The sequence below is a fragment of the Rhinopithecus roxellana genome, chromosome 16 (assembly GCF_007565055.1).
Source record: "Rhinopithecus roxellana isolate Shanxi Qingling chromosome 16, ASM756505v1, whole genome shotgun sequence".
In the NCBI taxonomy this organism is placed as follows: Eukaryota; Metazoa; Chordata; class Mammalia; order Primates; family Cercopithecidae; genus Rhinopithecus; species Rhinopithecus roxellana.
Genome location: NC_044564.1, coordinates 32,657,175 through 32,684,921, shown reverse-complemented (window position 1 = coordinate 32,684,921; position 27,747 = coordinate 32,657,175). Strand labels below are relative to the sequence as shown.

At 38.5% G+C, this 27,747-nt stretch overlaps 1 protein-coding gene across 2 annotated transcripts in view; it reads left to right on the top strand.

Annotated features, from left to right (window-relative positions):
- The window catches only part of KIF27 (kinesin family member 27), a 100,461-nt gene that overhangs the window by 26,937 nt on the left and 45,777 nt on the right, over positions 1-27,747 (top strand). Inside the window, exons 6-11 of one of the 2 annotated variants that reach the window (XM_010384020.2) lie at positions 14,866-15,072; positions 17,452-17,621; positions 18,110-18,213; positions 20,405-20,560; positions 23,501-23,706; positions 27,223-27,420. In XM_010384020.2, coding sequence (XP_010382322.2) covers positions 14,866-15,072; positions 17,452-17,621; positions 18,110-18,213; positions 20,405-20,560; positions 23,501-23,706; positions 27,223-27,420 — 1,041 coding nt within the window. The remainder of the gene's footprint in view (positions 1-14,865; positions 15,073-17,451; positions 17,622-18,109; positions 18,214-20,404; positions 20,561-23,500; positions 23,707-27,222; positions 27,421-27,747) is intronic. The other variant, XM_010384021.2, reaches the window with a different exon arrangement.

The window sequence follows — 27,747 nt, the reverse complement described above, 5'->3', positions numbered from 1 at the left end:
AAATTTTCTATCTTAACTTTCCTATTATACTAACATGGATATGTCTACAGTATAACATAGCATGCCTCTAAATATTGTACTCCCTGGCTGTGACTTCTCCCATCACCCCAAATAGTTAATATCATTTAAAGCCTTTAGTTTCCTATCATCAGTTATTCCTATCAGGGAATAACTAATGCCCAGAGAAATAATCTAATCCAGCACACATCAGATTTTGATTTTCATGTTGTTTGATTTTTGTTTTCTTATTTAACCCTTCTAATTGTATTTTGTTGTTGTTTGTTGTTGTTACTGTTTTGAGACAGGATCTCATTCTGTTGCTCAGGCTGGTGTGCACTGGCACAATCACAGCTCACTGCAGCCTCGACCTTCCGGGCTGAAGTGATCCTCCCGCCTCAGCCTCCTGAGTAGCTGCAACCACAGGTGCATGCCACCATGCCCAGCTAATTTTCCGATTTTTTTGTGGAGATGGGGTCTCACTGTGTTGCTCAAGCTGGTCTCGAACTCCTGGGCTCAGTGATCGTACCACCTCAGCTTCCCAAGTGCTGAGATTGATTGCAGGCATGAGCCACCATGCCTGGCCCTAATTGTATAATAATTTAAAAACATAAAACTAAAGTATATACAAAACAATATGTATTAATCAGTGATTTATCACAAAGAGAACAGCTGGGTAACCACCACCAGGTCAAGAAATTGCTAACTGCCAGCACCTCAAAATTCTTAGTGCCTCTTCCTCAAAGGGAACCACTCTCTTGACTTGCATGGTAATCATTTCTTTGCTTTTCTTATGGTTTTACTATCTAAATATGTATCCTTCAACACTCCAGTTTAGGTTTTGGAATTTTTATTAATTTATTCAGTATAGCATATTCAGTATCTGGCTGCTTTGTTGAACATTATTATAATTCATCCACTTTTTAATTGTAATATTTTTTCTGTAAATTCTAATATTTTATCTGTAATGTGTGGCTGTGGTTTGTTTAGTTTTATAGCTACATAGGATTTTATTGTATGACTATACCACAATTTATTTTCTGTTCTACTGTTTGATGGACATTTGTGGTTTTCTGTGAAATTTTCTTGTGAATTTTCAGTGTCTCTCAATGCACATGCACATACATTTATTTGAGATTTGTGCCTAGGAGTTGAATTGCTAGGCCATAGGGTAGGTATATCTTCAACTTTTGTAGGTAATACCAGATTGTTTTCCATTTTACACTCCCACCCAGCACTATGTGAGCATTCCCACTGTTCCATATGCTTTTCAACATTTGTTATTAATTTTTAAATCTCAGCCAATCTGGTAGGTATGTAGTATTTTATTGTGGCTTTAGTTTGCATTTCCCTGATGACTAGTGAGGTTGAGCATTTTATTCATATATTTTTGGCTATTTGGATATCCTCTTTTGTGAAGTATTCATTCAAGTCTCTTGCTTGTTTTTCTACTGAGTTACCTGTCTTCTAGATTAATTTGTAGAAGTTTGTTGTATATTCTGGGTATGGGTGCTTTGTCACTTCTATGATTGCAAATAATTTTTCTGTGGCTTGCCTTTTACTCTCAGTGGTATCTTTGATGAAGAGTTTTTTTTTTTTTTTTTTTTTTTTTTTTTTTTTTTGAGATGGAGTCTCGCTCTGTTGCCCGGGGTGGAGTGCAGTGGCGGGATCTCAGCTCACTACAAGCTCCGCCTCCCGGGTTGACGCCATTCTCCTGCCTCAGCCTCCCGAGTAGCTGGGACTACAGGCACCCGCCACCTCGCCTGGCTAGTTTTTTGTATTTTTTAGTAGAGACGGGGTTTCACAGTGTTAGCCAGGATGGTCTTGATCTCCTGACCTCGTGATCCGCCCGTCTCGGCCTCCCAAAGTGCTGGGATTACAGGCTTGAGCCACCGCGCCCAGCCGAAGAGTTCTTGTTGTAATCAAATTCATCAATCTTTTTCTTTATGCTTAATGATATTTGTTCTCTATTTAATAAGTTTTTCCTTTCCCCAATTGTCTCCTCTGAGGATACTTTCTGTATTATCTTCCAGAAGCTTTATTGTTTTGCCTTCCACATTTAGCTGTATAGTCCTCCAGGAATTGATTTCTGTGTGTGGAATAAAGTAAAGATCAAATTTCATTTTTTAAACATATAGATACTCATTTGTCCTAGCATCATTTATTGGAAACCATCTTTTCGCAACTGTTTTGAATGCTATCTTTATCATAAATCATGGTCTATTTGTGCATGAATCTCTTGTCTATTTCTTGGCCTTCTATTCTGTTGGTTGATTTGTATATCCTTGAGCCAAGATCACATTTCTTATTTATTGTAGGTTTATAATAAGTCTAGATATTTTGTAGATCAAGGCCTTCTGCTGTTCTCCTTCCCTCCCTACTCCCCAGATGTCTTGGTTGTTCCATATAAATTTTATTTGAGGCCGGGCACGGTGGCTCAAACCTGTAATCCCAGCACTTTGGGAGGCCGAGACGGGCGGATCACGAGGTCAGGAGATAGAGACTATCCTGGCTAACACGGTGAAACCCCGTCTCTACTAAAAAAAAAAATACAAAAAACTAGCTGGGCGTGGTGGTGGGCGCCTGTAGTCCCAGCTACTTGGGAGGCTGAGGCAGGAGAATGGCGTGAACCCAGAAGGCGGAGCTTGCAGTGAGCTGAGATCCGGCCACTGCACTCCAGGCTGGGCGACAGAGCGAGACTCCGTCTCAAAAAAAAAAAAAAAAAAAAAAAAAAAAAAAAAAAAAATTTATTTGAATTTTTAAATTTTTTAAATAACTACTTTATTGAGATATAATTCACATACTATAGAATTCAGCCCTTCAAATACACAATTCAGTGATTTTTAAATGTATTTACAGAGTTGTCTAACCATCACACTGTCTAATTTTAGAATATTTTTATCACCCAAAATGAAAATATTGTATCCATTAGCAGTCACTCCTCATTTTCCTCCTTTCCTCAGCCCCTGGCAAAAACCACTTTACTTTCTACTTCTATGGATTTGCCTATTCTAAACATTTCATATAACTGGAATCATACAGTAAGTGGCCTTTGTGTGTGACTTCTTTCACTTAGTATGCTATTTTCATTTATTTATTTGTCATGGTCAAATAATAATTTTGTATGTTTCTGGGATACAGTGTAATGTTTCGATGTATGTATACATTACAGAAAGATTCAATCAAGTTGGTTAACATTAATTAACTAATTAACATTGAATTACATTTTTGTATCTGTTTAGAATTAATGAACATGTTTTGATTGAGTCTCCTAATCCATAAGCATGGTATAGTTCTCTGTTTACTTAGATTTCCTTTGGTTTTTCTCAGTAATGGCCTACATTTTTTGTGCAGAAATATTGCAAATAATTTATAGATTTCTTTGTAGGTACTTGACTTTTTTTCTGTCACTATAAATAGAATCTTTAAAAAATTTTATTTTTCAAATTCCCTAATTGTTGGTATGTGGAACTATACTAATTTTTAGATATTAATACCTTATATATCCAGCAACCTGACTAAACTCAGTTTTTGATCCGGAGTGCCTACAGTTACCATCAGGTGGGGAACCTTCAAAATTCCCAAGATAAATGGAAAGGATCCAAACATTTGGAAGTAATTTCTTTTTTCTTTCTTTCTTTTTTTTTTTTTTTTGAGACGGAGTCTCACTGTGTCACCCAGGATGGGGTGCAGTGGCACGGTCTCCGCTCACTACAACCTCTGCCTCCCGGACTCAAGCGATTCTCCTGCTTCAGTTTCCTGCGTAGCTGGGATTACAGGCACCTGCCACCACGCCTGGCTATAAACTTGCTTTTTTTTTTTTTTTGAGACAGAATTTTACTCTGTCGCCCAGGCTGGAGTGCAGTGGCATGATCTCGGCTCACTGCAACCTCTGCCTCCTGGGTTCAAGTGCTTCTCCTGCCTCAGCCTCCTGAGTAGCTGGAATTACAGGCATGCACCACCATGCCTGGCTAATTTTTTTGTATTTTTAGTAGAGACAGGGTTTCAACCATGTCAGTCAGTCTGGTCTCGAACTCCTGACCTCAAATGATCTAACTACCTCGGCCTCCCAAAGTGCTGGGATTACAGGCGTTAGCCACCGCACCCGGCCTATACTCACTTTTTAATCCTAAATCTGTAAATTCTTTTGGATTTTCATTTATAATTATGTCATCTGCAAATAATAAAAGTTTCATTTCTTCCTTTATAATCCTTTTACCTTCTATATCTTTTTCTTCTTCTATATCTTCTATATTGTATACTTTAAATAGTTGGTTTCTATAGTATGTGAATTTTGTCTCAATAAAGTTTATTTTTTTATTTTTATTTTTATTATACTTTAAGTTCTAGGGTACATGTGCAAAACGTGCAGGTTTGTTACATATGTATATTTGTGCCATGTTGGTGTGCTGCACCCATTAACTCGTCAGCACCCATCAATTCATCATTTATATCATGTATAACTCCCCGATGCAATCCCTCCCCCTTCCCCCCTCCTCATGATATGCCCCAGTGTGTGATGTTCCCCTTCCCGAGTCCAAGTGATCTCATTGTTCAGTTCCCACCTATGAGTGAGAACATGCGGTGTTTGGTTTTCTCTTCTTGTGATAGTTTACTAAGAATGATGGTTTCCAGCTGCATCCATGTCCCTACAAAGGACGCAAACTCATCCTTTTTTATGGCTGCATAGTATTCCATGGTGTATATGTGCCACATTTTCTTAATCCAGTCTGTCACAGATGGACATTTGGGTTGATTCCAAGTCTTTGCTATTGTGAATAGTGCTGCAATAAATATACGTGTGCATGTGTCTTTGTAGTAGAATAATTTATAATCCTTTGGGTATATACCCAGTAGTGGGATGGCTGGGTCATATGGTACATCTAGTTCTAGATCCTTGAGGAATTGCCATACTGTTTTCCATAATGGTTGAACTAGTTTACAATCCCACCAACAGTGTAAAAGTGTTTCTATTTCTCCACATCCTCTCCAACACCTGTTGTTTCCTGATTTTTTAATGATTGCCATTCTAACTGGTGTGAGATGGTATCTCATTGTGGTTTTGATTTGCATTTCTCTGATGGCGAGTGATGATGAGCATTTTTTCATGTGTCTGTTGGCTGTATGAATGTCTTCTTTTGAGAAATGTCTGTTCATATCCTTTGCCCACTTTTTGATGGGGTTGTTTGTTTTTTTCTTGTATATTTGTTTGAGTTCTTTGTAGATTCTGGATATTAGCCCTTTGTCAGATGAGTAGATTGCAAAAATGTTCTCCCATTCTGTAGGTTGCCTGTTCACTCTGATGGTAGTTTCTTTTGCTGTGCAGAAGCTCTTTAGTTTAATTAGATCCCATTTGTCAATTTTGGCTTTTGCTGCCATTGCTTTTGGTGTTTTAGACATGAAGTCCTTGCCCATGTCTATGTCCTGAATGGTACTACCTAGATTTTCTTCTAGGGCTTTTATGGTATTAAGTCTAACATTTAAGTCTCTAATCCATCTTGAATTAATCTTCGTATAAGGAGTAAGGAAAGGATCCAGTTTCAGCTTTCTACTTATGGCTAGCCAATTTTCCCAGCACCATTTATTAAATAGGGAATCCTTTCCCCATTTCTTGTTTCTCTCAGGTTTGTCAAAGATCAGATGGCTGTAGATGTGTGGTATTATTTCTGAGGACTCTGTTCTGTTCCATTGGTCTATATCTCTGTTTTGGTACCAGTACCATGCTGTTTTGGTTACTGTAGCCTTGTAGTATAGTTTGAAGTCAGGTAGCGTGACGCCTCCAGCTTTGTCCTTTTGACTTAGGATTGTCTTGGCAATGCGGGCTCTTTTTTGGTTCCATATGAACTTTAAAGCAGTTTTTTCCAATTCTGTGAAGAAACTCATTGGTAGCTTGATGGGGATGGCATTGAATCTATAAATAACCTTGGGCAGTATGGCCATTTTCACGATATTGAGTCTTCCTATCCATGAGCATGGTATGTTCTTCCATTTGTTTGTGTCCTCTTTTATTTCACTGAGCAGTGGTTTGTAGTTCTCCTTGAAGAGGTCCTTTACCTCCCTTGTAAGTTGGATTCCTAGGTATTTTATTCTCTTTGAAGCAATTGTGAATGGAAGTTCATTCCTGATTTGGCTCTCTGCTTGTCTGTTACTGGTGTATAAGAATGCTTGTGATTTTTGCACATTAATTTTGTATCCTGAGACTTTGCTAAAGTTGCTTATCAGCTTAAGGAGATTTTGGGCTGAGACAATGGGGTTTTCTAAATATACAATCATGTCATCTGCAAACAGGGACAATTTAACTTCTTCTTTTCCTAACTGAATACCCTTTATTTCTTTCTCTTGCCTGATTGCCCTAGCCAGAACTTCCAAGACTATGTTGAATAGGAGTGGTGAGAGAGGGCATCCCTGTCTTGTGCCAGTTCAAAGGGAATTTTTCCAGTTTTTGCCCATTCAGTATGATATTAGCTGTGGGTTTGTCATAAATAGCTCTTATTATTTTGAGGTACGTTCCATCAATACCGAAGTTATTGAGCGTTTTTAGCATGAAGGGCTGTTGAATTTTGTCAAAAGCCTTTTCTGCATCTGTTGAGATAATCATGTGGTTCTTGACTTTGGTTCTGTTTATATGCTGGATTACGTTTATTGATTTGCGAATGTTGAACCAGCCTTGCATCCCAGGGATGAAGCCCACTTGATCATGGTGGATAAGCTTTTTGATGTGCTGCTGAATCTGGTTTGCCAGTATTTTATTGAGGATTTTTGCATCGATGTTCATCAGGGATATTGGTCTAAAATTCTCTTTTTTTGTTGTGTCTCTGCCAGGCTTTGGTATCAGGATGATGTTGGCCTCATAAAATGAGTTAGGGAGGATTCCCTCTTTTTCTATTGATTGGAATAGTTTCAGAAGGAATGGTACCAGCTCCTCCTTGTACCTCTGGTAGAATTCAGCTGTGAATCCATCTGGTCCTGGACTTTTTTTGGTTGGTAGGCTATTAATTGTTGCCTCAATTTCAGAGCCTGCTATTGGTCTATTCAGGGATTCAACTTCTTCCTGGTTTAGTCTTGGGAGAGTGTAAGTGTCCAGGAAATTATCCATTTCTTCTAGATTTTCTAGTTGATTTGCGTAGAGGTGTTTATCGTATTCTCTGATGGTAGTTTGTATTTCTGTGGGGTCAGTGGTGATATCCCCTTTATCATTTTTTATTGCATCTATTTGATTCCTCTCTCTTTTCTTCTTTATTAGTCTTGCTAGCGGTCTGTCAATTTTGTTGATCTTTTCAAAAAACCAACTCCTTGATTCATTGGTTTTTTGGAGGGTTTTTTGTGTCTCTATCTCCTTCAGTTCTGCTCTGATCTTAGTTATTTCTTACCTTCTGCTAGCTTTTGAATGTGTTTGCTCTTGCCTCTCTAGTTCTTTTAATTGTGATGTTAGAGTGTCCATTTTAGATCTTTCCTGCTTTCTCTTGTGGGCATTTAGTGCTATAAATTTCCCTCTACACACTGCTTTAAATGTGTCCCAGAGATTCTGGTATGTTGTATCTTTGTTCTCATTGGTTTCAAAGAACATCTTTATTTCTGCCTTCATTTCGTTATGTATCCAGTAGTCATTCAGGAGCAGGTTGTTCAGTTTCCATGTAGTTGAGCGGTTTTGATTGAGTTTCTTAGTCCTGAGTTCTAGTTTGATTGCACTGTGGTCTGAGAGACAGTTTGTTATAATTTCTGTTCTTTTACATTTGCTGAGGAGTGCTTTACTTCCAATTATGTGGTCAATTTTGGAATAAGTGCGATGTGGTGCTGAGAAGAATGTATATTCTGTTGATTTGGGGTGGAGAGTTCTATAGATGTCTATTAGGTCCGCTTGGTACAGAGATGAGTTCAATTCCTGGATATCCTTGTTAACTTTCTGTCTCGTTGATCTGTCTAATGTTGACAGTGGAGTGTTGAAGTCTCCCATTATTATTGTATGGGAGTCTAAGTCTCTTTGTAAGTCTCTAAGGACTTGCTTTATGAATCTGGGTGCTCCTGTATTGGGTGCATATATATTTAGGATAGTTAGCTCTTCCTGTTGAATTGATCCCTTTACCATTATGTAATGGCCTTCTTTGTCTCTTTTGATCTTTGATGGTTTAAAGTCTGTTTTATCAGAGACTAGGATTGCAACCCCTGCTTTTTTTTGTTCTCCATTTGCTTGGTAGATCTTCCTCCATCCCTTTATTTTGAGCCTATGTATGTCTCTGCATGTGAGATGGGTCTCCTGAATACAGCAGACTGATGGGTCTTGACTCTTTATCCAGTTTGCCAGTCTGTGTCTTTTAATTGGAGCGTTTAGTCCATTAACATTTAAGGTTAATATTCTTATGTGTGAACTTGATCCTGCCATTATGATATTAACTGGTTATTTTGCTCGTTAGTTGATGCAGTTTCTTCCTAGCCTCGATGGTCTTTACATTTTGGCATGGTTTTGCAATGGCTGGTAGCGGTTGTTCCTTTCCATGTTTAGGGCTTCCTTCAGGGTCTCTTGTAAGGCAGGCCTGGTGGTGACAAAATCTCTAAGCATTTGCTTATCTGTAAAGGATTTTATTTCTCCTTCACTTATGAAACTTAGTTTGGCTGGATATGAAATTCTGGGTTTAAAATTGTTTTCTTTAAGAACGTTGAATATTGGCCCCCACTCTCTTCTGGCTTGTAGAGTTTCTGCCGAGAGATCTGCTGTTAGTCTGATGGGCTTCCCTTTGTGGGTAACCCGACCTTTCTCTCTGGCTGCCCTTAAGATTTTTTCCTTCATTTCAACTTTGGTGAATCTGGCAATTATGTGTCTTGGAGTTGCTCTTCTGGAGGAGTATCTTTGTGGCGTTCTCTGTATTTCCTGAATTTGAATGTTGGCCTGCCGTACTAGGTTGGGGAAGTTCTCCTGGATGATACCCTGAAGAGTGTTTTCCAACTTGGTTCCATTTTCCCCCTCACTTTCAGGCACCCCAATCAGATGTAGATTTGGTCTTTTTACATAATCCCATACTTCTTGCAGGCTTTGTTCATTTCTTTTTCTTCCTTTTTCTTTTGGTTTCTCTTCTCGCTTCATTTCATTCATTTGATCCTCAATCGCTGATACTCTTTCTTCCAGTTGATCGAGTCAGTTACTGAAGCTTGTACATTTGTCACGTATTTCTCGTGTCATGGTTTTCATCTCTGTCATTTCGTTTATGACCTTCTCTGCATTAATTAGTCTAGCTGTCAATTCTTCCACTCTTTTTTCAAGATTTTTAGTTTCTTTGCGCTGGGTACGTAATTCCTCCTTTAGCTCTGAGAAGTTTGACGGACTGAAGCCTTCTTCTCTCATCTCATCAAAGTCATTCTCTGACCAGCTTCGATCCGTTGCTGGCGATGGGCTGCGCTCCTTTGCAGGGGGAGATGCGCTCTTATTTTTTGAATTTCCAGCTTTTCTGCCCTGCTTTTTCCCCATCTTTGAGGTTTTATCTGTCTCTGGTCTTTGATGATGGTGACGTACTGATGGAGTTTTGGTATAGGTGTCCTTCCTGTTTGATAGTTTTCCTTCTGACAGTCAGGACCCTCAGCTATAGGTCTGTTGGAGATTGCTTGAGGTCCACTCCAGATCCTGTTTGCCTGGGTATCAGCAGCAGAGGTTGCAGAAGATAGAATATTGCTGAACAGCGAGTGTACCTGTCTGATTCTTACTTTGGCAGCTTCCTCTCAGGGGTGTACTCCACCCTGTGAGGTGTGGGGTGTCAGACTGCCCCTAGTGGGGGATGTCTCCCAGTTAGGCTACTCAGGGGTCAGGGACCCACTTGAGCAGGCAGTCTGTCCGTTCTCAGATCTCAACCTCTGTGTTGGGAGATCCACTGCTCTCTTCAAAGCTGTCAGACAGAGTCGTTCGCGTCTGCTCAGGCCTCTGCTGCTTCCCCTATTGTTTTTTTAGCTGTGCCCTGCCCCCAGAGGTGGAGTCTATAGAGAGAGGCAGGTTTCCTTGAGCTGCTATGAGCTCCACCGAATTTGAGCTTCCCAGCGGCTTTGTTTACCTACTTAAGCCTCAGCAATGGCGGGCGCCCCTCCCCCAGCCTCGCTGCTGCCTTGCGGTTAGATTGCCGCAGACTACTGTGTTAGCAATGAGGGAGGCTCCGTGGGTGTGGGACCCTCCCGGCCAGGTGAGGGATATATTCTTCTGGTGTGCCCGTTTGCTTAAAGCGCAGTATTGGGGTGGGAGTTACCCGATTTTCCAGGTGTTGTGTGTCTCAGTTCCCCTGGCTAGGAAAAGGGATTCCCTTCCCCCTTGCGCTTCCCAGGTGAGGCGATGCCTCGCCCTGCTTCAGCTCTCGCTGGTCAGGCTGCAGCAGCTGACCAGCACCGATTGTCCGGCACTCCCTAGTGAGATGACCCCAGTACCTCAGTTGAAAATGCAGAAATCACCGGTCTTCTGTGTCGCTCGCGCTGGGAGTTGGAGACTGGAGCTGTTCCTATTCGGCCATCTTGCTCTGCCCCCCCCAATAAAGTTGTTATAAAAATACCTTCTTGTATTTGCTGGGATCTCCAATGCAGTGTTGAATACAAGTGGTGATAGAAGGCATCCTTGTCTTGGCTGGGCCCTGTGGCTCACGCCTGTAATCCCAGCACTTTGGGAGGCTGAGGCAGGCGGATCATGAAGTCAGGAGATCGAGACCATCCTGGCTAACAGGGTGAAAACCCATCTCTGCTAAAAAATACAAATAAAATTAGCCGGTCATGGTGGCAGGCACCTGTAGTCCCACCTGCTCAGGAGGCTGAGGCAGGAGAATGGCGTGAACCCAGGAGGCGGAGCTTGCAGTGAGCTGAGATTGTGCCACTGCACTCTAGCCTGGGCGACAGTGCAAGACTGTCTCAAAAAAAAAAAAAAGGCATCCTTGTCTTGTTTCCAATGATAGAGGAAAAGCTCAAACTTTCACTCTGAAGTATTATATTTTCTATAGGTATTTTTAATTTACCGTTTCCCAAACTAAGGAAATTACTGAGAATTTTTATTATGAATGGATATTGATTTTTATCAAGTGATTTTTCTTTATCATATGATTTTTCTTTCTTATTCTGCTAATATGGTGAATTACACTGATTGATCTGATTTTTAACCAATCTTTTATTCCTGGAATAAACCCTTTTGTTGTTGATGTTGTGATGTACTATTGTATTGAAGATTCCCCAAAACCACCCTCACGTTGGATGACATACTAGGAGAACTCAATATGTATTCATTCTCCTGGCTAGGACTTATTACAGTGAAAAGATGCAGAGCAAGATCAGCAAAGAAAAAAGACACATGGAACAAAGTCTGGAGGAAACCAGGCACAAGCTTCCGAGACTTGTCTCTCAGCAGAGTCACTGAGGATGTACTTAATTGCCCAGCAATGAGTGGTGACAACACCTATAAAATGTTATCTGCCAGGGAAACTAAGTAGACTTGGTGCCTATGGGTTATATTGAGGATGGGTGGGTCGTGAAGGCACCCTTTGCCTAGCATGAACCAAAGTCCCAGACTACCTGAAGAAAAGCAGGGGTGCAGCATAAACCACATTAATTGTGCAAATAGTTGAGCACAGTGAGTCAGTATTACCAGAGCGTTTAGGAACACTCCCAAAATCCAAGTTCTCAGACATCTGACAACCTCATAGCAGGTCTTCTAGAAGATAGCAGTCGGGTCTGCTATGTAAACTCTTCTGCATGATTGACCTAGATTTTGTTTGCTAGTGTGATGTTTATATTTGTCAGTGAGCTTGTCCTATATTTTTCTTTCTCATAATATTCTTGTCAGATATTATAACAAGTTATGCTGGCCTCATAATATGGATTATTTAATGTCCCCCTATACCTGGAAGGGTGTGTGAAAAATTGGTATTATTTCTTTCTTAAATGTTTGGTTGGATTAGCCTGGGAAGCATTTGGGACTTGAAATTTTCTTTGGGGTATGTTTTATGAATTAAATCATATTAGTATTTTCTTTTCCTCCAGTTTTGATAAGGTTTATTTTTCTAGGAATTTGACCATTGTATCTAATTTTTGAATGTATTGGCATAAGTTTGTTTATGATAGTCTTTTATTTGTTACTATCTTTAGCTGTGTAGTCACATGTCCCCTTTTGCATTCCTGATTATTTGTGCCTTCTCTCACTTTTTTTTCTTGCAGTTTCACTAGTAAAATTACCAATTCATTAGTCTCTTCAAGAGACAATTTTTGGCTTTGTTAATCCTCACTAGTGTATGTTTGTTCATTATTTCATTAGTTTGTTCACTATTTCACTAATTTCTGCCCTTTATTATTTAATTCCTTCTACTTTTGGGGTAACCTTCTGCTATCTTTTTAACATCTTTGGATGAATATTTAGTATATTAATTTTTAGCTTCTCTTCTTTGACATGTGCATTTAACATTATATATTTCTTTTTTGTTGTTTTTTTTTTTTTTTTTTTTTTTTTTTTGAGACGGAGTCTCGCTCTGTCACCCAGGCTGGAGTGCAGTGGCCAGATCTCAGCTCACTGCAAGCTGCGCCTCCCGGGTTTACGCCATTCTCCTGCCTCAGCCTCCCGAGTAGCTGGGACTAACAGGTGCCCGCCACCACGCCCAGCTAATTTTTGTGTTTTTTAGTAGAGACGGGGTTTCACCATGTTAGCCAGGATGGTCTCAATCTCCTGACCTTGTGATCCGCCCATCTCAGCCTCCCAAAGTGCTGGGATTACAGGCTTGAGTCACCGCGCCCGGCCTAACATTATATATTTCTAAGTTCATCTTGACTTGCCCTCCACATTGAGCTCAAAATGTTTCCTAATTTTCATTGTGACTTTTTTTTTGACTTGTGAATAACATAGTTATTTTATTTATAGGACATAGAGGATTTATTTTTGTTTTATCAATTTTTATTGCATTGTGATCAGATAACATACTATCTCTGATTTCAGTCCTTTGAACGTATTGAAACTCGCTTTTTGGCTCAGAATAAGGCAAATTTTTCTAAATGTTACAGAGGTACTTGAGAAGTATATGCATTCTGCAATCATTGGGTACTATTAATCCTATTATTCAAATCTACATTTTGTACTCACCTTTGAAGGCTTTTTGTTTTATCAGTAATTTATAAAGTGATGTTGAAATCTCCCACTATGACAGATCTCCACTCTGTCACCCAGGCTGGGGCACAGTGGCGCGATCATGAGTCACTGCAGCCGCAACCTCCTGAGCTCAAGCAATCCTCCCACTTCAGCCTCCTGAGTAGCTGGGACCACAGGTGCATACCACAATGCCCTGCTAATTTTTGTATTCTTTGTAGAGAAGGGGTTCTTCGCCATGTCATCCAGGCTGCTCTCAAACTCTTGGGCTCAAGTGATCTACTGGCCTTGGCCTCCCAACATGCTGGGATTACAGGTGTGAGCCACTGTGCCCAGCCCTACTATAACTTTGGATTTGTCTTATTTCTTCATGAAGTGCTGATAGTCTTTGCATTATAAATATTGAAGCTGTGTTATTAAGTGCATACAAATGTAGAATTGTTATACCATCCTGGTGAATTGCTCTTTTAATCCTTTTTACCTCTTCTTATCTCTTCTAATGAGTTTTGCCTTAAAGTCTACCTTGACATTACTACAGCTACACCAGATTTCTTTTGATTAGTATTTACATGGTATCTCTTTTTCTATCTTATTTTTAATCTTTCTGTGTCTATTTTAGGTATGTTTCTTGTAAGCACCATATGGTTAGATAATTTTAAAATCCTTTCTGATAATCTTTATCTTTTAATTTCATTATTTAATTCATTTATTAATTTAACATAATTACTGTTTTGGTAAAAATCCACCATTGTGCCTTTTATTTATCCTTCCTCCTCTGTGTTCCTTTTTCCCTCTTTTGAATCATTGGTTATTTTTTCCTTTTCTGTTGTTTTCTCCACTAACTTAGAAGTTATAGTTTTACTCTTTTTTTAGTGGTTATCCTAGAGAGTATAACGTGCACTCTAATATTAATTGGTACTTTTATCCTTTTCCCAGACAATGTAAGAACTCCATTGAATCCTTTCCAATTTGTATGCCATTGATGTTGTATATTTTAATTATCTGAATATATGATTTTTAAGTAAGGTTGCATTTTTATTACTTAGCATTTATACAATGAAAATGTAAGGGTTTTTTTTCTATTTAAATATTGTAGTGCATGTGAAGTATTAAGATGAATGACTGTTGCTTATTTACATAAATTTGTGCTTGTAAAACAAAGATTGACATTAGAGCTTTCTGGATTTGATACACTTCAAAAATTTTCTTTAGAGGATACACAAAACTAAACCACATACACACACAAACACACACACACACATTCGTGATATACAATTTGTTCTGCCTTTGATTTCCAATTTCTTCTTCCTCTCAGGACTGTCAGTTGGCTATCTTCTATCTCTGTGCTTTTGGCTTCCTTTTTCACTGAGGCTTTCACTTCCTGCTCTTGTTACCTCCTTCTGCCTCCTTTGCTGCAAACTCTACAATTCTTTCTCCACTTTTTCAACTTTTTTGTTTCTTTTTACTTCTTGGATTTCACTTAGAAAGTCCATGCTTTAATAAAGATAGCTAATCAAAGTGCTTCAGGTTAGCAAAGCAACCAGTCACAGTGGATGGGGAGTTATCTTTGAGTATTTAACTTGTTTGGCTGTGTTTGTTGCTCCTTACTATTAAAAAGGTTTTACCACAATTACTTGTGAACACCAGAAGGCTAGTCTCTGGATAAATGAGAATTGACTGTATTATTAAAATAGTTGTGATTTGGTCAATGTAAAATTCATTTTTAATCATAATCTAAATGTACTGAAGTGCTGTATTTTAAATATTTTCATCTCTTTTCTACAAAGAATGAAAAAATAATAGAACAACAGCTTCTTGTGGATCAACTGAGTGAAGAACTAACAAAACTTAACCTGTCAGTGACTTCTTCAGCTAAAGAAAATTGTGGAGATGGGCCAGATGCCAGGATCCCTGAAAAGAGACCATATACTGTACCATTTGATACTCGTTTGGGGCATTATATTTATATCCCATCAAGACAAGATTCCAGGAAGGTAAAGTCCAAGCATTAATCTTTTTCTTATTTTGAGATTAAAAAATTTTTAGCTTAATATCACAGTGTATTTGTACAGTCTCAGCAGATTTTTTTTATTAGGTTTTATGGAATTTTGTGTATACTTTCTTTTTCTCTTAAGCATACTTCTTTCTAATAAAAGAAACTAATAAACAAGAGAATACATAGTTACATTTGGAGGGAATAGTTGGATGGCGATAATGTCTATACCTCATCAATGTGAAAAAGGTATCCTTTGCCATGATATCTTCAGACATGACCAAGTTTAATATCTACATGAATTTATTTCTTCCTTTAACCACACAAAGTTGAGATGTTAGATGGTATTTATTTCAACTTATTTGGTCTGTCATTATTTTTGAAATAATATTTATATGTTATTCAGTCTTACCAAGTAGACAAAATCAAGACAGTATAAATATCAATATGAATTTTAGTTTGTGTGGTTGGTAAATATATACACACAGTTTTAAGAATTAAGGAGTCTCTATTATGGAAAAGACTTGATTAGCAGATTCATGAGTTTTGGTTTAGCAGGTTCATGAATTCTGCTTTCTATTTCCTCATTTTATGAAGGGAAATGATTTGTTTACGTGAGATCCTTCTGGTTGTTACAGTCAGAGGGATAAGAAATGAAAGGCAAGTGATATATGAGCAGTGCCATGGACTTTGCATCAGGCAACCTTGGGTGGTATGAATACTATAATAGCAGCCTTGGGTGGTATGAATACTATAATAGCTCTGGACATTTGGTTTTCTTTGTAAAAAGAAATTTTAAAAGGAAATTACAATCCCAGAGAATGAAGTTTGACTCTGAACAGAAGGTTTTATTATTTGCTCCTTTTTTTTTTTTTTTTTTTTTTTTTTTTGAGACAGAGTCTGGCTCTGTCGCCCAGGCTGGAGTGCGGTGGCCGGATCTCAGCTCACTGCAAGCTCCGCCTCCCGGGTTTGCACCATTCTCCTGCCTCAGCCTCCCAAGTAGCTGGGACTACAGGCGCCCGCCTCGTCGCCCGGCTAGTTTTTTGTATTCTTTAGTAGAGACGGGGTTTCACCGGGTTAGCCAGGGTGGTCTCGATCTCCTGACCTTGTGATCCGCCCGTCTCGGCCTCCCAAAGTGCTGGGATTACAGGCTTGAGCCACCGTGCCCGGCCTATTATTTGCTCCTTAAATAATTCCCACACTCTCAGAAGAGAAAACTAGATGCCTGCCAGTTATGGGATAAAATAGCCATGTCTAGTATGTTGTACTCATTAGATCAATACTTGTTGAGTTGGTTCTTCCTTAAATAATTCCCCTCCCTCATTTCCCATTGGGAGGCCACCTGAAAAACTTTACTCCTGTCTATCATGATGCCGATATGACAGATGATCTAATTAGGTGACTGACAGCAGAAGCACAAAAATCAGATATAAGATGATTTTCAGAATCAGGTAGGATTTTTTAGGAGAGAATACATGACGGGGGCCTATTGTCAAGTGATTGAATCCTAAACACCGTGTGATACTCATATTCCACTATATGTTACAATTTTAATGGCTTATAATAATTTATATTGATAAATGGACTGTCTCCTCTAAGATTTTATTGCCTTTTGTGAGAAGTCATCTCGAGGTTTGGTTACAGAGGTGATGAAAAGGAAATATTTTGTAATAGAAACCAGAACAAAGGTATAAAGGCAATCTCTAATTTATTGTTGTTGTTTTCCAAGGTCATTTTTTTTTTTTTTTGAGTATTTAAAGTGCATTTCCAATAGAAGAATGTTATACTATAGAAAATTCCCAGGCTAGCCATACAATTTTATTTGTCATATGACATATATTAAATATTTTTCCTAGAGCCTTAATTCAGCTATACCTAACCACCATATATAAAGAATAAGTATATACATTGTGGTATTCAAATTAGGAATACTGCCCTGGCAGAGGGAGTGGAGATGGCTCTGGGTTTCTTCCTGTGGTGGGATTTGGATTGGAGCACCACAGTTCTCCAGGTGTTCTGAACTGGGAAGATGGGAAGCGGGCACATTTGTTGGGGTGTGTCTGTGCTGTGTTTAAGAGCTGGAATGTTTTCCATGCGTGCTTTTCGTTTCATTTTTGAATACTATTTTCCATAAGTGAAGATAGAAGGGTTGTCCAGAAGAGAAGGAGCTGTGTATATTCTGAAAGAAGTATTTGTCTGTGAGGCACAAAGTATCATTAAATTAATTTTGACCTTTGTTTGAGGGGAGCATTTTCCAGTGATTGGCTATTTTAAGAGTGCCAATCTAATAACTCCTTTAACAGCATTGAGAATAATAGGATAAAATTAGACTTTTAAAATATCACTTTGTTTGTTGTTGGGTGGGGGAATCACTTGGAAGGTCCACACAAGTCCACCTGTGTATTCTCTGGATCGAATATTTGCTGGGTTTCGAACACGAAGTCGGATACTGTTGGATCACATAGAAGAACAAGATGAGGTCCTCCACTGCCAATTTTCTGATAACAGTGATGATGAAGAATCGGAAGGCCAAGAGAAATCTGGAACTAGGTATGTTAAATATACATTGATTTAATAAATATTTAGAATTATATGCTGCAATAAATATAGAAGTGTAGGTTTTTTCCATTGGAGTGTATCGTTTATGTTTAATATAAGAGTAGGTAACTTTTGCTAAATGTACTATCATCTAATGTGTTATGAAAATAGTATTTGAACACAAGTCATCAGTCTTATAACTGAAAAATAATTTTGCTTTTAGAGCTGTTATAGTAATTAGATTATAATTTTCAGAGGGAATTTTTTTTTTTTTTTTGGATTTCCTTATTCTGCTGCCACAGTGGCAACAAACATGACTTTTCTACTGATTCAACATGGGTGGGGGGGCATCCTTTTATTTTAAGCAATATTAGTAGCATTCTGTTTTTAAATGTAATTAATAATTTTTTAACATTACTGTCACTTTCTGGGGAAACTAATTTGAGGGCAGATTAGAAAACGCTAACAAATAAGTTAACTTTCTGATTTTTTTTTTTAAGATGTAGAAGTCGTTCATGGATTCAGAAGCCAGACTCTGTTTGTTCCCTTGTTGAACTGAATGATACTCAGGATGAAACACAAAAGTCAAATTTGGAGAATGAAGGTACATAGATTTTCTTAAATAATGTAGACCTAATGGTTATAGGACACTTATCTTTTTCCTCAGTTGATAGTTTAAGAAACATCCGGGAATTCTCAAAGACCAGAACTTGGTACAAATGCTTTTCTGGTTGGTAGAACTTCTTTTATGTTCTCTGTTTTACCTCTTTTACTCCTTAATAAAAAAGATTTTCTATCAATTAATTATGGCTAGAGATATAGGCTTACTCCCTTAGAATAAGGATTTTTATATTCAGACCTCAATTGATATGCTTTGTATTCCTAATGATGTTAAAGTACAGTATGAGTAATTGTACTAGGTATCTACTCCTTCACTGGGACTTGTGCCTAACATCAATTATGTATTTGGCATTAGAGCCCAGTTAGTGTACTGGGTGCTGGTAATGTTTTAGTACACAACTGCTAAGGATTTTTATGCATCAATAACAACATCAAAAACATTTATGAGGCCGGGCGTGGTGGCTCAAGCCTGTAATCCCAGCACTTTGGGAGGCCGAGACGGGTGGATCACGAGGTCAGGAGATCGAAACCATCCTGGCTAACACGGTGAAACCCCGTCTCTACTAAAAAAATACAAAAAACTAGCCGGGCAAGGTGGCGGGTGCCTGTAGTCCCAGCTACTCGGGAGGCTGAGGCAAGAGAATGGCGGGAACCCGGGAGGCGGAGCTTGCAGTGAGCTGAGACCCGGCCACTGCACTCCAGCCTGGGTGACAGAGCCAGACTCTGTCTCAAAAAAAAAAAAAAAAAAGACATTTATGAGCCACATATAGTAGCTCATGCCTGTAATCCCAGTGCGTTGAGAGGCTGAAACGGGAGAATTGCTTAAGGCCAGGAGTTTGAGGCCAGCCTGAGCAACATAATGAGATTGTCTCTCTACAGAAAATTAGCTGAGCGTGGTGGTGCGTACCTACTCAGGAGGGAGGCTGAGGTGGGAGAATCGCTTGAGCCCAGGAGTTCGAGGCTATAGTGAGCCGAGATCACACCGCTGCACTCTAGTCTAGGCAACAGAGCAAGACCCTACCTCAAAAAAAAAAAAAAAAAAATCACCTATAGTTTTCACAACTGTTTTTTTTTTTAGATGGAGTCTCTCTCTGTCACCCAGGCTGGAGTGCAGTGGTGCGGTGTTGGCTCACTGCAGCCTCCGCCTCCCAGGTTCAAGCGATTCTCCTGCCTCAGCCTCCCAAGTAGCTGGGACTACAGGTGTGTGCCACCACACCCGGCTAATTTTTGTGTTTTTAGTAGAGATGGGGTTTCACTGTGTTGGCCAGGCTGGTCTCGAACTTCTGACCTTGTGATCTGCACACCTTGACCTCCCAAAGTTCTGGGATTACAGGCATGAGCCACTGTGCCCAGCTGGTAGTAGTAGATTTTATTAACTCATCTCTCTTGGTTAATGTGTGGTTGACCCACAAAAAAGGGAATCGGGAATATAAATAACATAAGTGCTACACTTTGAAAATGTAGAGCATCTCTTTAAGAACCTATACGTGGCTTTATGAGCCAAAAGTTTAAGTATAACTAAAATAAATATAAAAATGTGGAAATAATAAAGGTAAATGCTACTCAAGCAGCCATGCTTGAGCTGTTCGTTACTGCTCTGCAACCAGGAAAAAAACTTACGTTGGAATGTAAATGAGCTTTCACTAGTTTCTTCCTTGAGAAAGTCTGGCTATGAAAAAAGTGTCACCTGAACTAAAGCAGTGTGCTTAGTGACATAGTTGATTTGCATTCTGGTGCAGGCAGTAACAAACAGAGCTAGACCACACTCTGAGTAGCCTGGTATAGTCTGCATTCTCCAATTACTATAAAAGTAGAAGTTGATAGGAAACAAATTCACCCCTCTATCCATCTGGAAATTTTACACCTGTCTCAAATAACTCATGTTAAAGGCAATGAGAAACTGTGTGTCTGAACCTATGAGATATTATGAAAGAATATATACATATACGTATTAATTTGTAAGAAAATAAAAACTCTTACTATAAGCTGGAATGCTAGAGTCCCAATTACTGTGTATTTTTTCCCCTTTTTTCTTCCCTTCTATTTTGTCTCTTCCACTGCCACCTCTAAATTGCTTTTGTGTCTGCTTTTCTTTTTTTAACTCGACTTCTGTTGAATATTTTACCAGCAGATAGTTTTATTTCTGCGTTTTTTTTTTTTTTTTTTTTTTTAAGATTTAAAGATTGATTGTCTCCAGGAGAGTCAAGAATTGAATTTGCAAAAATTAAAGAATTCAGAACGCATACTTACTGAAGCTAAACAAAAAATGAGAGAACTTACGATTAACATCAAGATGAAGGAAGATCTGATTAAAGAATTAATAAAAACAGGTAATAGTATCTTGTGAACCAGCTTATATGAGAAAGAAAACTTCTAAAATTGCTTCTGATGTGGTAACAGTTACTTTAGTTTTTGAAGCTCAGATCTATCCACTTAGCTTGGATTGGTGTAAGAAGGTGAGTTTTTAGGCCAATATGTGGAGGTTAGTTATCAAAAGAATTTTGTTCTTTTGGGATTTCACCTCTGAATTGTTCTAACCAGTGTGAACTCTGCATTGTGCTGAAATTCTGTGGCACTTAATGTGCCAGTGACAACATGTTTATTTTTTTGAGACAGGGTCTTGCTCTGTCACCTAGGCTGGAGTACAGTGGTGCAGTCATGACTCACTGCAGCCTTGACCTCTGGGGCTCAACCAATCCTCCTACCTCAGCCTCCCAAGTAGCTGGGACTACAGGCGTGTGCCACCATGCCCAGTACACACCAGTAGTTTTTATAAATTTTTTTTGCAGTGTATTAGAATTGATAAAATATAGTATAGATGTCCTGTTGTTATTAGTTGGCAGAAGCAGCTGCTATTCAAGAGAAGTCTTCAGTGAGAGGGCATTGACAAGTAAGCACTCACTGACACTTTTGATAGTCACCATCTCTGAGTATTTTTAGGAAAGCTCCAAATTGCCCTTGGTTCTAATGAGCAAGAAAAGGGTCTTCTCTGTGTAAGCTCTGGCATCCTCTATTTTAAAGCAACCACATTGGGTATACCAGGCTACAAAAACATGCTTGTTTAATGAGATCCATAGTAAGATAACCTTTCTGAAAGAAAGTCATTGATTCTAGTGGGTAAATATCCTCAACTTCCACAGGCAGTACCCTGATTCTAGATCAGCTCCTAGATACTCCTAAGAGGGGTCAACTGGGGTTTGATCCTGCCTGTGAGGAAGCAGCATGGTGAAACTAATTTAAACATCTGGGTAACTGGAGCTAGAATGATGCATAGCACACATGTCACTAGGAATGAGAAAGGAGAAAGCTTTGGGAAAGTAGCTAAGCAGAGAATGCTTCTTAAAAAATGTCAAAAAAACAACACAAACAACTTAATGCCCTTAATGCTCTCTCACTGAAGACTTCTCTTGAATAGCAGCTACTTCTGCCAACTAAGTAGTTGGCAGTAAGTAATAACAGGACATCTATACTATATTTTATCAGTTCTAATACACTGCAAAAAAGTTTTATTAAAACTACAGGTGCGTACTGGGCTTGGTGGCACATGCCTGTAGTCCCAGCTACTTGGGAGGCTGAGGTAGGAGGATTGGGTTGAGCCTCAGAGGTTAAGGCTGCAGTGAGTCATGATTGCACCACTGCACTCCAGCCTAGGTGACAGAGCAAGACCCTGTCTCAAAAAAATAAAATAAACATGTTGTAATTGGCACTGTATTTTTTTAGTGGTTCATAAAATATTGGTGTGTTGAACAATTAATGAATAGTCCAAAATGATTTGTTAAAATATAGTAGTTGTATGTATTTTAAAGTTAGTCAAGTAATCGTAAATTAGAGTCAGAGGACAGTTCACAATGCATTTAGTTAAATAACTTTTATCAAAAAATGATGAGTATTTTTGGATAGCAGTATAACCAGCTATATAAATAGTATAATAGGCTGGGTGCAGTGGCTTACGCCTGTAATCCAAGCACGTTGGGAGGCCAAGGCGGGCGGATCATTTGAGATCAGGAGTTCGAGACCAGCCTGGCCAACATGGTGAAACTTTGTCTCTACTAAAAATACAAAAATTAGCTGGGCATGGTGGCATGTGCCTATAATCCCAGCTACTTGGGAGACTGAGGCAGGAGAATTGCTGGAAGCCAGGAGGCGGAGGTGGCAGTGAGCCGAGATTGCACCATTGCACTCTAGCCTGGGTGACAGAGCGAGACTCTGTCTAAATAAATTCATAGTATAATTAACTGTCTCTGGTGATTATTCATCCCCTGAGCTTTAGACTCCTATTTTTTACTGCCACGAGTTTGCCAGTCTAGTTCAGGGACAGTTGCCTATTCAGAGCAAATCAAAACCAAGCTTTTAGGGTCACTAGCTGGACTTAGAATAAAAAGAGATACAGAAATATCTATATTCTATTTTTTCTGTTCTATATATTAATAAGAAAAGAATTTAAAAGGAATTAATCTTGAATAAGTTGAGGTTAGTGATAAAGGAGAGTCAGCTTTGGATGAAAAGATTCTTAAGAGATGTGACAATCAAATGTATTGTGGACCTTGTTTAGATCCTGATTAAAATAAACCAATTGTGAAACACATTTTGAGGCAATTGGGAAAGTCTGAATATGGGCTGATTGGTATTAATATTGTTAGTGTGACAATGACTTTTTGGTTATGTCCATATTTTGTATGAATGCTGATTGCACTATGTATAAGTAAAAGAGGAATTTAACAAAATGAAGTATGTATAGGTTAGATGAAATGACATCTGGGATTCCTTTAGGCATATTTGAAGCAGCTGTGACAAAATCTTGATAACTTTTAAATCTGGATGATGGGGATTCATTTTATTATTTCTTTTGTTATATTTAAAATTTTTCATAATAATTTAAAAAAGGAATTCAAGGAGACAGATTATTGGTAGCAGGAGGCTTGGAGTATACTAAGCAAGAGGACAGTCACTCCAAATATCCTTCTTAACTGAGTTTGATGCCAGCAAAGCTCAACTACAAATTCAGAGGACCAGAAATGTCACTCTAAACGCCAAAGATTGAACCAGTGAGACTGGCTGCAGATGGAAACAATCATTAAGGAATTCATCATTAAGAGGCCTGATGGCAAGCTGTGTTTGATGGGGGTTGGTGGGGACAACTGGGTTTTTAATGCTATGCCTTGAATAGTATCACTGCCTGGCTGGATTTTAGAGTAGAGTATTTTTATGTTTTTGATGTTTAACTTCTTTTCACATAATTTATACTAATAATAATTATTGTTATGGTTAAGGTAACGATGCCAAGTCTGTAAGCAAGCAGTATTCTTTGAAAGTAACAAAGCTAGAGCATGACGCAGAACAGGCAAAAGTCGAACTAACTGAAACACAAAAGCAGCTACAAGAGCTGGAAAACAAAGATCTTTCTGATGTTGCAATGAAGGTAAAATTACAGAAAGAGTTCCGTAAAAAGATGGATGCTGCAAAGCTGAGAGTTCAGGTAATTTAAAAAATGTAATTGAGAAAACTTATTTAAGCTTTCTTGCTTCTGAGGGTTCTTGTACTGAGTTAGGAAAGAAGTGGGATTCAGTTTATACCAGCAAGAGAAACTGGGTGTCAACTTTTCTACTGTGCTGGTTGATTTACATATTTTACAATCTGGGTAGTATATTTCTTCATTCAAGAAGTATATTCTTTCAATCTTCATATCAAAAAACCACATGGTAAGAAATAAAGATAACTACAAAATAGTGCTTTTTTCCTGAAGGACAAAGGATTAAATAATGGTTAAATAATACAAATAAAACAGCTGGTACATATATGACACTTTGTAGACACTCAACAAATGAGAACTATTTCGAGATATGGTTTTCTGAAACCATAACTGACTGGCTTAAGAAGGGTTAATAACTTTGTATACTGCGACTCATCCTTAACTTCCTAATGCCTGGTTTTAGCTTTAACTTTAGAAATAGCTACAGTTAAACATTCTATTCTGTGAGAAATATTCCATCACATAGAGATTTTGTGTGAAGAAGCCATTTCCAGGTGCTTTGGAGAGAGTCACAGTGCTTTGTTAGTCTGATCATAATGAACTTTCTAGGATGCCTCCTCTATTTCTTTACCTCTCATGATCTACTGCTTTCGTGTTATATTTATATTTTTCCATTATAGGTAGAGTTGTAATTAATCTATTCACAGGCCGGGCTCGGTGGCTCAAGCCTGTAATCCCAGCACTTTGGGAGGCCAAGACGGGCGGATCACGAGGTCAGGAGATCGAGACCATCCTGGCTAACACGGTGAAACCCCGTCTCTACTAAAAAAAAAAAAAATACAAAAAACTAGCCGGGCGAGGTGGCGAGCGCCTGTAGTCCCAGCTACTCCGGAGGCCGAGGCAGGAGAATGGCGGAGGCTGAGGCGGGAGAATGGCGTAAACCCGGGAGGCGGAGCTTGCAGTGAGCTGAGATCTGGCCACTGCACTCCAGCCCGGGCGACAGAGCGAGACTCCGTCTCAAAAACAACAAAAAAAAATCTATTCACAGCATTATTATTATTGCTGAACTATGCCACAGTTATTTGCTTTCAACAAAATAGGTGTTTACAATATACCTCTGGTGTGCCTGGTATTTTGTAATATACCGGGATATTCTGGTGTGACAGGCCAGAAAAGTCCCTCCTGGGGTTTCTAAATAGCTTCTCAAGTCAACATCAAGTTAAAATAATATGACTTGAATGTTTGAACTGCTTAAAGGAGGACATAGGGTGGTTATCTATGTCACACCTTCCATTTTCCTTCAGAATAGTTATTTCCACTTTGGAATTCACCTTTCCATGCTTTGCTTCCTGCTGTATAGCCTTTTCTGCTAAGAGTACTGATAAGGAAAAGAAATGAAAGGTGTAGAGCTTTACCTCAAAAGAAACATCTGATAACAGCAGAGGACAGAAACAAGACATAATTTTAGCAATTTTGTACCTTTGACATATCCGTGCACTACCCATGGGGATAATGAGGATGAGGAGGGCAGTAGTTACCATTTGTTGAGGGCCTATACATACCAAATGGTTTATATGCATTATTTAATCCTTTGAAGTGGGCATTTTTAGTCATTTTACAAATGTGGAAACAAAGGTTTAGAAAGGCAGAATAACTCAGTCAGAGTCCCATAGTGGTGACAACAATACCAGTTTTCAGTACTCTTAACATATCATACTGGCATGTATCTCAGCCCACTGCAACTGCCTCCTCCCAGACTCAAATGATCCTCTTGCCTCAGGCTCTCAAATAGCTGGGACTACAGGCATCCACCACCACGCCTGCAAACTTTTGTATTTTTAGTAGAGACGGGTTTCACCATGTTGGCCAGGCTAGTCTCAAACTCCTGACCTCAAGTGATCTGCCTGTCTCGGCCTCCAAAAGTGCTGGGATTACAGGTGTGAGTCACCGCACCCAGCCATATCATTCTGTTTTAAAATATTGAAATACCAGTATTTTTATTGGTATAAAAAAGTTGTTTCAATTTTTAAAACAACATTTTTAAATTAAGGACTTCAAAAACCTGTATTTTTAATGGCTTTAGGAATATGTAGAGCATTACATGCTGCATTAATAGTTTAATGCTGACAGATGCACTTTTGAGCAACTATAGAATAAGTGCAAAAGACAATGGCAACAGTATCTCACTCTTAAGACTTTCAGGATTTACACTGATATTTTTATTATTATGTGAAAAAGACACTAAAATGCTGCTATTACAATTTTTGCTGCAGTGTTGTAATTACCGTCAATTGTAAGTGGCAAAGCCAGTGTCCAGATTTAGGTACTGGAAACGGCAAAGGCCTGTGGCCTCCAAGCCGGTGGTACCCAAAGTAGTTCATCTGCAGATTGTTCTTCTTCTGCGATGAGCTAAATGTCAATCATTGCACAGCTTTCTTGATCAAGAAAGTCTTGCATGAAAACATCAATTGAATCTAATAGTATGCTGAGGGATGCAAATTGACAACAATGTGAACTAGCACTGGTCGACAGATCACATTTTGAGTAGCACTGCTCTAAGCAGCAATGCCTCTTGGATACTTAGTTTAATTAAAACAAAACTTGCCTATGCTAACACTTTATTGCCAAGATAAAGGAAATAATTAATTGTGGTTTGCATAATTTATGAATGACATCCCTTTACCTTTTTTATACCACCTAATTGGTACTTAGTGCAATGCTAATCACATAATTCAAGTCTAATATATGTTTGGTCAGGACTAAATTGTAACACAAGTAGTTTATATTAGTGGTGTGAATACTTTGAAAGTCTAATCTATCTATATGTAATTTTAGTTAGATGAGAAGGAATTTAAGATAAATGTTAAAATAGTAATTATAATGGTTGGTCACTCTCAGGGAAGATGTTATCAACTCTGATCATCCTAACTCAGGGATTAATGATTTAGGCTATATAGCTGTAGCTATGAAAACAACAGCACAGTGGAATACTATGCAGCCACCCAGAACAAATCTATATGAAAAGACCCCTGAGATAAGTAGGGAAAAAGGGAGACAGTAGTCTATATAGAATATATATGAAGCTATTTGCCTGCATATGCATACTTTTTTTTCTGGAAGAATATTTAAGAAATTGGTAATTTTGCATTGGGAAGCAGGACAGGTAGATTGGGGTGTATAAGAGTGACTCTTTTAAAATATAAATTCAGTTTTATAATGTTTTAACTATTTTTTAAATTAAAATACTTATTAATAAAAAGCAAATCATCTGTTTCATTTTGTTTGTTGTCCACATCAGGAAGTCTCATCATTCTTTATACTTTTACATATGTGATGAAAATTATGATGGTTTCCCTAATTGCAAAAATGGAAATGTATGAGAGTAAGCGATTGTGAACCTGTCAAAAATAAATGAAAATCTAGGGAAAATTTCTTCCTTTACCATCAAATGAAAAGATTAAATTTAGTTGAGGAATGTGAGAGATTCAGTTTTTCATTTTGAAATATTCCATATGATCTCAGGTCTTACAGAAGAAGCAACAAGATAGTAAGAAACTGGCATCACTGTCAATCCAAAATGAGAAACGTGCTAATGAACTAGAGCAGAGTGTAGATCACATGAAGTATCAAAAGATACAGCTACAAAGAAAACTTCGAGAAGAAAATGAAAAAAGGAAGCAACTAGATGCAGTAATTAAGCGGGACCAGCAAAAAGTCAAAGTAATATTGTCATACATTCCTGCTAAGTATAATATGAAATGTTAAACGACTCAGAGCTAACGAAGCCATGGTCTTCATTCAGTTGGCTTGTGAAGTATCCACCCTTGAGCTGTCCTTTACTGCTGTCCTTATTCACTTTAAAGCTTTGTTCATCTACATAGTAAAACCTATTTATTGAATTCTGAGTACTGTCTTGAAGGCTTTGACTTCACAAAAGAAGGTACAATGGTAATTTCTCTTAGTAGGATCTTAACTTTAATTGAAGCTGTCAAAAACATACATTTATAAAGCCAACTTTCTAAATAATACCTACCATTTGAATAGGAT